Source organism: Wyeomyia smithii, chromosome 2 (genome assembly GCF_029784165.1).
Source record: "Wyeomyia smithii strain HCP4-BCI-WySm-NY-G18 chromosome 2, ASM2978416v1, whole genome shotgun sequence".
Lineage (NCBI taxonomy): Eukaryota > Metazoa > Arthropoda > Insecta > Diptera > Culicidae > Wyeomyia > Wyeomyia smithii.
In genome coordinates, this window is record NC_073695.1 from 29038632 (window position 1) to 29048559 (window position 9928).

The 9928-nt window shown below is 42.3% G+C and overlaps 3 protein-coding genes across 3 annotated transcripts; 2 read left to right on the top strand and 1 right to left on the bottom strand.

Moving 5' to 3' along the window:
- Nucleotides 1-1584: 1584 nt before the first annotated feature.
- LOC129722743 (E3 ubiquitin-protein ligase MARCHF6) lies at nt 1585-6099 on the top strand. The gene is made up of 5 exons (XM_055676441.1): nt 1585-2892; nt 2957-3862; nt 3921-4115; nt 4173-5469; nt 5529-6099. Exons 1-4 carry the CDS (start codon nt 2167-2169, stop codon nt 5361-5363), a joined length of 3018 nt encoding a protein of 1005 aa, XP_055532416.1. The 5' UTR covers nt 1585-2166; the 3' UTR covers nt 5364-5469; nt 5529-6099.
- Nucleotides 6100-6104: 5 nt separating this feature from the next.
- Nucleotides 6105-7466, bottom strand: LOC129722745 (decapping and exoribonuclease protein-like). The gene is made up of 2 exons (XM_055676444.1): nt 6764-7466; nt 6105-6711 (listed from the first exon to the last, which is right to left on the bottom strand). Exons 1-2 carry the CDS (start codon nt 7278-7280, stop codon nt 6119-6121), a joined length of 1110 nt encoding a protein of 369 aa, XP_055532419.1. The 5' UTR covers nt 7281-7466; the 3' UTR covers nt 6105-6118.
- Nucleotides 7467-7517: 51 nt separating this feature from the next.
- LOC129722744 (pentatricopeptide repeat-containing protein 2, mitochondrial-like) lies at nt 7518-9505 on the top strand. Its single transcript, XM_055676443.1, has 4 exons — nt 7518-7693; nt 7751-7997; nt 8514-9000; nt 9055-9505. The coding sequence occupies exons 1-4, from the start codon at nt 7648-7650 to the stop codon at nt 9445-9447; spliced, it is 1173 nt and encodes a 390-aa protein (XP_055532418.1). The 5' UTR covers nt 7518-7647; the 3' UTR covers nt 9448-9505.
- Nucleotides 9506-9928: the final 423 nt, after the last annotated feature.

Genomic DNA, 9928 nt, shown 5'->3' on the forward strand with positions numbered 1-9928 from the left:
ATGTGAATTTACTAAATATCTAAGCAAACTTTTTACAAATTATAGGGGCTATCGTTATATAGGGGAAAATGAAACTGGAGGCCAGAACCAACTTTTTTCCCATTTGGGGTCTCAAGCCAAATTTATCGGAAGTCGATTGGATTTGTTTTCGCTTAGCTCATTGCATTTAAATTCGTATGATCACAATATAACACTTGCAAACATAAAATTGGGTTATTTAGCTATACTAACCCCTCTAAGCTGGTCCGAGGTACAATGCTGGCCTAAAAAGCTAGTCGTCGTAGGTTCAAGCCTCGATTCGGGAGAGACTGTTAGTGTCAGTAGGATTGTAGCGCTAGACCTGCAATTGGTTCTGTACACGTAACAGTTGGCTGCGATGTATGTGTATACAAAACACAAAGTCGAGTTTCGAATCGGGTTGTAGCACCGGGCCTTTGCTTTGCTTTCAGCTATACTAGTTTCATGTACTATCAGCGTTTTCTAAGCGAAATGTGTTTTTTTAAATAATAAATCGTTGCCCTTTGGTTTTTAAATCAGGAATTCAAACTGCTTGAAGTGCGTTCATGTACCAACTGTCATTCAAAAGATTTTTATTCTTAATTTTAAAATCAAATAATAACGATTTAATTGATTTAAAAAATCACGTTTTACTCAGATAGTTAACCATTTCAGCTGGACATCTAAAAATCAGAAATTCGTAGGTGTATAGCTAAAAACCCCAATTGGGTTGTTTAGCTAATCACGGATTTCTGATTTTTACATATCAGCGAAAAGAGCATAATTTTCTGAACAAACGTGATTTTTAAAATTTTATATTATTGTCCTTCGATTTTTAAATGAAGAATAAAAATTGCTTTAAATCGCTACAATGACAGTTGGTACATGGGCGAACTGTTATTTAGCGATTTCGAGTAGTTTTAATTCGTAATTTAAAAATTAAAGGACAGTGATCGAAAATTTTTGAAATTCACGTTTTGCTTACAAAAAGCATCTCTTTCAGATGATATAAAAAAATGATATACCTAAACAACTCAATGAAATTACCGCAAGTTTTTTCCCAAAGGTGCTGGATTGCGAAGAGCGCTAAATTGAACGCTTCTTCTTGGATTCCACATAGGATACGCTAAGAAAACTTGCTGACAGCTGAGTCACGAGTCCAGCAGTTTCGCAGACGAGCTACTCGTCCAAAATTCAGCCAACTCGCCATCTGTAATAACAAAATTGGTCAGGCCATTGACTCGTCGCTCGCCTCGTCTCCTTCAAAAGGCCCCATTAAATTCGTGAAAAAAGCAGTAACACAAAACTACTCAGTTCTGAATTGTTTTGTGAAACAAAAGTGGTTATCATGTAACAGCTAAAATGGTACTAATTACTGTAGACGCTCAAATGTACTCTAATGTTTTAATACTCATCGTTCCGATAAATATATTAGCGACAATGCTTGCCGATTTCAATACAACCCAGTTTGCTGCTCAACAGGTCTACCTGCCACCTTTCTATATTGCATCTTGACAAATCGCCATCTCCACCGAAACAATTACACCGTTTTTCACGTAACTTCATTTTTGACGTCTTTTTTGCGTTGGAGATTGTAGCAAAGAAGAAGAAGAAGATAAAACTTCGACATCATTTTCGTCAGCGCAGGTGAAATTTTCGATTCTTCGCGAATAAAAACTTTACTCCGTCGGTGTTACGTAGTCCGAAACTGCCCAAAAATAAGCGACACGCGCCCGTTCACTTTTAGGTAATCGTTTTGTGCTAAAATTGCTCTCATCCCAGCAGGTAGATTGTGGTAAAATTATTGTTTTCCTGCGGGGCAATCCAGAAGACGACTTTTGCACCAAGGACAGTGAAGGAAGGCAACTGCACAGGCTGCAAAAAGTGGTCACTCTTATCACACGGGACGAATAGTGTGCCTGATAGTGCAGCGTGCAGAAAGGATAACGTAGAAGAGGAAGTTGTTTTGATTAAAAAGGCTGATAAGAGGAAATTCTGACGAGGTTGTGCAAAGAAACCCCTAACTACCGCGGGTGGGGTAGGGAAGAATGAAACATTTTGTTATGCTCGTGCGAAGCGCTTTGGAACAACTGCAGTGGCAGATTCAGCATAAAAATATTGCGTAAAGCAGTTCGATCATAAGGCTCGAGTTTTCGAAAAATATTTGTAATGATGGAGGGTGATATTTGTCGAGTCTGTCGCTGTGAAGCCCAGTCGGATCGGCCGTTGTTTCACCCTTGTATCTGCACGGGCAGCATCAAATGGATCCATCAGGATTGCCTAATGCAATGGATGCGTTACTCACGAAAAGAATATTGCGAATTGTGCGGTCATCGTTTCTCCTTTACGCCCATATATTCACCAGATATGCCGAGAGTGTTACCGTTGAAATACGTAGCAGGAGGCCTACTTAGCTCCGTCGGGACAGCCGTCAAATACTGGATACACTACAGTATGGTCGCCGTTGCTTGGCTGGGAGTCGTTCCGCTGACATCCTACCGGACCTATCGATTCTTATTCTCCGGTTCAATTGACATGCTGCTTACGTTGCCGATCGATATGTTTTCCACAGAGAATATAGCGATCGATGTATTTCGGGGATGTTTTGTGGCGACTTGTACACTGTTTACCTTCGTGGGATTAGTGTGGCTTCGAGAGCAAATCATTCACGGAGGTGGGCCGGATTGGCTGGAACGAGACGATCCTCCACCGGTGCCGGCCGATGCCAACGCAAATGAGGAACGGCCAAACCCAGCGGAGAATGGTCAAGAAGAGAATGATAACAACAATAATAATAATAACAACGTCAATGATGATAACAATAACGAGGAGGAACACAACAACAACAATAATAACAACTTTCTGGACAACAACCTGATTGATCCACAGAATCGGGTAAAAACTATTGTTTTAAATACGTTGGAATTACCAATCAGTAAGGATTTTTATTAATTCACAGGGTCGACCAGAAGAAGCTGCAGTCTTGGGTATCGGAGGAGCAGCAGCTTTAGTGCCACCACCACCACCACCGCCCCCAGTAGCAGCTGCTGTTGCGCCTGGTGCTCCATCGGCACAAGCAGTTCCCGCCGCACCGGCCCCAGTTCCAGCACCTCGCGTTCTCGAAGCTCCTGCCGACAACATTGCAATCGATCCGGCCGAACCACCGCCACCAGTAGATGGTGCTGATGCAGAACCGGAAGTTGTAAACGAACCAGCCGAGGCAGCAGCAGACGAAGCCAACTGGAACCCAATGGAATGGGAACGAGCTGCTGAGGAGCTCACCTGGGAACGATTGCTTGGGCTGGACGGATCGATGGTGTTCCTAGAGCATGTTTTCTGGGTCGTATCGCTCAACACATTGTTTATTTTTATTTTTGCATTCTGTCCGTACTTTATTGGAAACTTTCTGATTACCTTTTTGGGAATCATTACCCCCGGTAAACCGCTTCTGCATTTTCACGGCTTAATCACAACTCTGTTGGGTTACTGTGTGATTGGAATAACATTGGTTAAACTACACGCCATTGCGCGTCTTTTGCGCTGGCACCGACAACGTAGGTTCCTTGGGCTGTGCTACATCGTAGTGAAGGTGTCGCTTTTGTCGGTGGTAGAGATCGGAGTGCTTCCACTGGTGTGTGGATGGTGGCTGGATATTTGTTCGCTGCCGATGTTCGATGCTACTCTTAAGGATCGAAAAGCTAGCTTCAAAGCCGCACCGGGAACGTCCCTCTTCATTCATTGGATGTTCGGAATGGTTTATGTGTACTATTTTGCTTCCTTTATTGTGCTACTCCGGGAGGTGCTTCGCCCTGGTGTACTGTGGTTCCTGCGGAATCTTAACGATCCGGACTTTAGTCCTATTCAGGTGAGTTGAGTGTAATACAATAGTCGTGGTGATATAATTTACAAAACATTTTTAACAGGAAATGATTCATCTCTCGATACTTCGACACGCACGACGACTTATTGCTTCTGCTATCATATTCGGATCAGCAGTGCTGCTGATGCTTTGGGCACCAATTCAAATTTTAAAATCGCTCTGGCCGACCTTCTTACCTTACACTCTATCTGGCGATTCGGAAGTCAACGAACTTAGCTTGCAGTTGCTCTTGCTACAGGTATAATTTTCAAGTTGATGACTTATACGTTATTTTAAATTTTGTCTATCACAACAGATAATTCTTCCGGGTTTTTTCGAACAATCGCACACTCGCATCTGGCTAAAGGGTTTGGTTCGGATCTGGTGCAACGTAGTGGCCCATATTTTAGGCATAAAAAGTTACCTTCTTGGATCAGAACCGCGCACTAATGAGGATGAAGTTCCACCACGGCAGCAACCGGAACTAGGTGCTGGATTAGCAGCTGCACATCAGGCAATCATGCAGCGTGATGTTCCTGTCGGGTTTCAACCGTACGATCGGCCGGCATTATTTGCTGTTCGATTGGTCGGACTATTAGCGATGATGTGCGTAAGTCTTGTGATCGGATCGTTGATTACACTGACCGTTCCTGTTTGGATCGGTCGACACGGGATGACGCTATGGTCAATGGGTTCCCATATAACTCCTCCGCCCAATGCAGTTGCCAGTGGAACTGAAACTCCTCCAAGGCCACACGAATTGTACACAGCGGCAATGGGAACGTATCTATGCTGGATCATATCACGGGGTATTGCTGTTGCCGTGAATCTATTCCCACAGGGACGCACTGTAGTTATGGAACGAGTGAAGCATTGGATTTCCGTCGCAACTTCGTACGCATTAGCAGCCATGATATTCGTACTTATGCTGGGAGTGATTCCGCTTATGTTTGGCCTCCTGCTCGAACTGGTTGTGGTGGTTCCGTTACGAGTTCCTTTAGAGCAAACACCGGTTCTGTTCCTATGGCAAGACTGGGCCTTAGGAGTGCTATACACTAAAATTGCATGCGCCCTGACCCTGATGGGTCCCGATTGGGCTCTCAAACGAGCAATCGAACAAGTTTACCGCGATGGTCTTCATGATATTAACCTGAAATTCATTATTCGTGAGTTGGGCGCTCCGGTAATAACCTGTTTCGGGCTTGCTTTGGCCGTTCCTTACGTGATTGCCCACTCGATTCTGCCACTCTTCTTCACCAAGCAAGTGACGAGGATACTGATCGCTCGCCAGATCTATCCCTTCTTCCTGTTGATCGCGTTCATCGTAGTCATCGTGATTTTGCAGATTCGACAGTTCAAAAAGCTGTACGTAGCAATTAAAAACGACAAATATCTGGTTGGGCAACGATTAGTTAACTACGACCATCAGCGTAAGAAGCGCTCTGAAGCGGCCGCCGCTAGCCAAAACGCCACAACTGCTGCGGCCGCCGCCCAAGTTGTACAGTAAATGTCGCGGATATCGGAGAGAATAGTGGAACGTGACACGTTATTACCAGGCAAAATTCAAACGAGTAGTCATAGTGGAAATGCAAAATGCATTGAAAAAATTGAAGGTAATGTTTGATAATAAAAATTATCAATCTTGCTTCTTACCTATTTTTTTTGTTTCTAGATATCAATGAGCTGAGGGCAGAGAATTACCAGCTAATGTAAAGGTACTCTTTTGTTGTAGTTGTTTATTTTACAGATTTGGGAATCTTGTATAGTAAAATTTATCTAAATAAAACAAAACAAAAAATCTAAAAAAAAACATTGTTGTTATAGCACTAAAATTAGTAATTTTAACCATAAAATGAAATGTGGAAAATCGTAGTGTAAGATATTTCTAAAAGCTAAGCAGATAGTGTGGGGCTGAAAGCAGACTAGCAAAAAAATGTGACCAGAGATAACTGTTTCCAAAAATAGCAACTATTTCCATCGCACGCGTTTGTACTAAATTTTGTATGATTCTGTAATATCGAAATTCAAAAGGAAAATGTAGAAATCCATTGTGCAAATATAATAATAAAAAGCGCCAGCCCACTGTACAGATGAACGACCCAAGAGAAAAACTTGAATCAGGGCCCTCGCTTGCTTGCATGTTATATCTATTGTAGCAAACTACAGCAAATAACTGGATTATCCTCTTCAATTTGAATTAGTTGCAAGCAAACCAATAAAGAACTGATAATGAAACAAAACAAGCAGATGAGCTTTTAATTTTTATTCATTTTCAGCAGCTTTAAAATACCAATCCGGCAGAAAGGACTCCTCGTTGCAACCTTCTAAAACGCTTAGCAATACATTCTCCGCCTTTTCGGGGCGGTATTCGAAACAGTACACCGTATGGGGAGAATCAACTTGACTCATCTTCGTTCGAACCAGCTCCAGGAACTCTGCGCAGAAAGCCATACACACGGAAGCGGACCAAAACCTCCTCGAATCCCGATCGATTTGTTCAAGGCTCATTTCCCTGATCTCATCGACAATGCCCCGATCGTTGCGCAGTCCGACAAATATCCGCTGCACATTAACCAGAAAGCTTTGACACCACCATTTAATCGTTTTGTACCGGTAAAAGTTGTCTACCTGTCTCTGATTAGTTTCGCGCCTTTTAACCTTAACTTCGATGAATTGGAGCCCATTCAAAAGTGCCGCGTCGATACGAGTTCGATCGACTGGTTTTTCGGGAAGGATTCCGTCCATTTCAGCACCGTAGAGAATACGTTTACCCTCCAACGTGCTGCTGAACAGGCTACAGAACTCTTCTGATTCTGAAACAGGTGCCGAAGTATTTGGTTCGCTTCCAGGTTCATCTAAAAACAAAGCGTCATGAATGTCGAACTTATTGGAAGGTTACCAATATACCGGTTAAAATATGCTGTTCAAATTTGAACCCATAATAGCAAAATCGTTTCTGCTGTTCAGTCTCATTAGCTTCCTGTCGTAACTTTTCTGGTGTATCCTTGGCGCAAAGGTAGATCGTACCTTTATACCGGCTAGCCAGCACAATCCATCCTGAGTCTCGCTCGTATGGTGTACACATTAGCATACGCAGCAAACCCCGGAAACAGACAAAATCGTAAGGCACTGAATCGCCCTTACCTCTGTTCAGAATGATAAACTGCAACAGGTGATCAATCCGCTCCTGCTTGGCGCTGGCAGGTTTTGGTAGTCGTGTTCCAAACCCGTTGTTTAGGTCAATCCTCAGCAGCCCGTTTGCGTCCGGTTTGGGCAGGTTCAAATACTTCAGATTATCTGCTGTGTCAAGGTATTGCCGTTCGGATCCTACACTAAAAAAGCCAACAATTTTCGGCTTTGAAACCGAGGGGAATGATCTTGTGTTCTGAATCACTGCGAACGGGTTAAGATGGGTTGAATCCATTTTTATCGGAAATTAAGTTCAATCTAAAATTCAGCTTATGTAAATCCAAGTCAAAGAAATTGTTTTCTAATTTTCTTCTAGCTGTTTATGAGATTTCAAAATTGTAAAACAAGTTAATAATTTATTGTAACAAAAAAAACACGATAATCGGACCATCAATATTTACAATCAAAAAGGAACTCACTTGATTCTATGATTCTGCGATGTTTTTCGCTCTCATGCTGTAATTTCATGTCACACGTGTTTGAGGTTAGTGATAACTTGTGTCAAACAAAAGTGTTATGTGACTGGATCTCTTGGCAAGTTTAAAATTCATTCGCAAATCATTACAAAACGTTGCATTTAGTCGAAGAAAAAAGCCTTAGCCATGTTTCGTAAGAGTTTAATCACTTTAATTCGCCAATCAGGCTCAGGTAAAGTATTGTCGATAATTTGTAGCTTCAATAAATGTAGTGTTCATTTGATTACAGCCAAAACCGTCGTCGCCGCTCGCAGTCTGTACTCCGCCTCAGTTTTGGGCTTGGACGGATATGAAAACTACCGGGAGAAGACCAGTACGCAACATTTACACAACATCGACAATTTCAAACGAAAGATGCGCGAATTTGTCGCCGGTTCTGCTACCAATATGATTTTCACAGAAGACCTCAAAAACATAATCCATCTGGTAGAAAACACTGCAGAAGACAAGAAATTGCTGGTGGACATGATTGAGAAGTGAGTAAATTTCGCAAATATTTTCTAGCATCTAGTCGTACGAATGATTCACCCATTAGTTGGACATGTTTTTTTTTGTAAAATGAAGATTTGTAAGATTATCATTTGTCATTGTTTACACAAGCTTTTATCACAGAACTACGTCTTATAGAATGGTGTCAATCCCAAACAATGTGCAGAATTCAACATGAACATTAGAACCATTTTTAACGTAGGACTATGTCTAAAACACAGGCTCAAATTTTTTATGTAAAGATTAGGACTTCTGACTCTGTCAAAATCAAACAGATTTGAACATCTTTTTTTTCGCGAATTGTTGATAGAGTTTGCTAACAATTGCATAATTAAAATTTAATGCAAAATACAAGGAGAATGTGTATTTATAATTTTAAATTTAAAGAACAATGGAATTGATGTCTTCAAGAAAATATGACGATCGAGATCGTCAATAACTTTAAGATAGAAGTTTGAAACAGTACCAAAAAAACTTACGAAACATTGAATTTTGTTTTCCAGGTACAATTCTCAATCCCAAGAGCTTCGATTTGGAAATTACGTTTTCGGCCCTGTCGTGATGCGAGCGCTTTATTTCCTCCAGGATCACCAGCTGGCGCTGGAACTGTTCAAGGATGAAAAATATAACGGCTTTTTCGATCAACTAACTTCCTATCAGATTCTGGGAGATATGCTGTACGAAAAGGGTCTCTATCCGCAGGTACGGGAAGTGTTCGATCTCATAAAAACGCGCCAGGTTCAGGGAGGCCGCTACCCGAAGCACTCGATAACGTTGACTTTCGCGGCCTGTTATCGCGAAAACAGTGCCGAGTCGTACCAGTATGCCATGAGCTTGTGGAAGGAACTGAACGCGATCGGTCACATACCAATGAGAAAGGCCACCGCATTTGCTGCTGCCCTCGCACTTAAGCATAATCAGCCAGGTATTGCACTTGAAATAGCGGCAACTCTAACGAAGGGGAATTATGTGACTATTAGACAAATCAAGGTAGTAAAATACTAATTCCATTATTATTTATAGCTTTACGCATTGTTTTTTTAGCTATTGGCTCTCGTAAAGCTAGGTCGATTCGATGATTTGGTACCCATTCTCCGCTCCGTCTTAGAAGTAGGAGGTCCACTCGAAAACAAACAGACCTTCTGTCAGGAAGTTATACAGCAGATCAAGGAGGCACTTGATACTACTGCAGAGGCAGTTCCACAGGATTTGCAACGGATTTTGGGTTTTCTGGAATCGAATGGTCACGTCACCGAGAATACTATGGAACAGTTGCTGTGTCAGGAAATCGTATCAACCGCACAGAAAAGAGACAACTTCAGTAATCTAGCCGAAAGCTACCGAAGTCGCGGAGGTGCCCAGCAGCGGAGAACTTTCGCGCCAACCAGCAGGCAGACGGGCCGATTTTACCGACCCGGTTTGGCGGATTTGAATTGAAATTTGCTAGGTAGAATAAACTAAATTGGAACGTAAAATACAAGTTTCTGTCACATGAGTTGGAAGGCATTTTACTTCTAATTAACGAGGATAGACGGTATATTCTAGAGATGGTCGGGTTTCGGATTTTCAAACCCGAGCCCGACCCGTACCCGACGGGTTCGGGTTTGAAAATGTCGGGTTCAGGTCGGGGTTGGGTATGAAAACCCGAAACCCGACTATAAAATCTATGAAATCTCGGGTTCGGGTTTCACAATTTCGGGTTCGGGTCGGGTTCGGGTTTTCAAAGAAATAAAATTTTCGGGTTCGGGTCGGGTTCGGGTTTGAACGAAAAAAAAGTTTCGGGTTCGGGTCGGGTTCGGGTTTCGACCGAAAAAAAAATTCGGGTTCGGGTCAGGTACGGGTTTGAAAAACATCAAACCCGACCATCTCTAGTATATTCTTGTAACCATCATTTCTGTACTTTTCGCAATAACCGTGT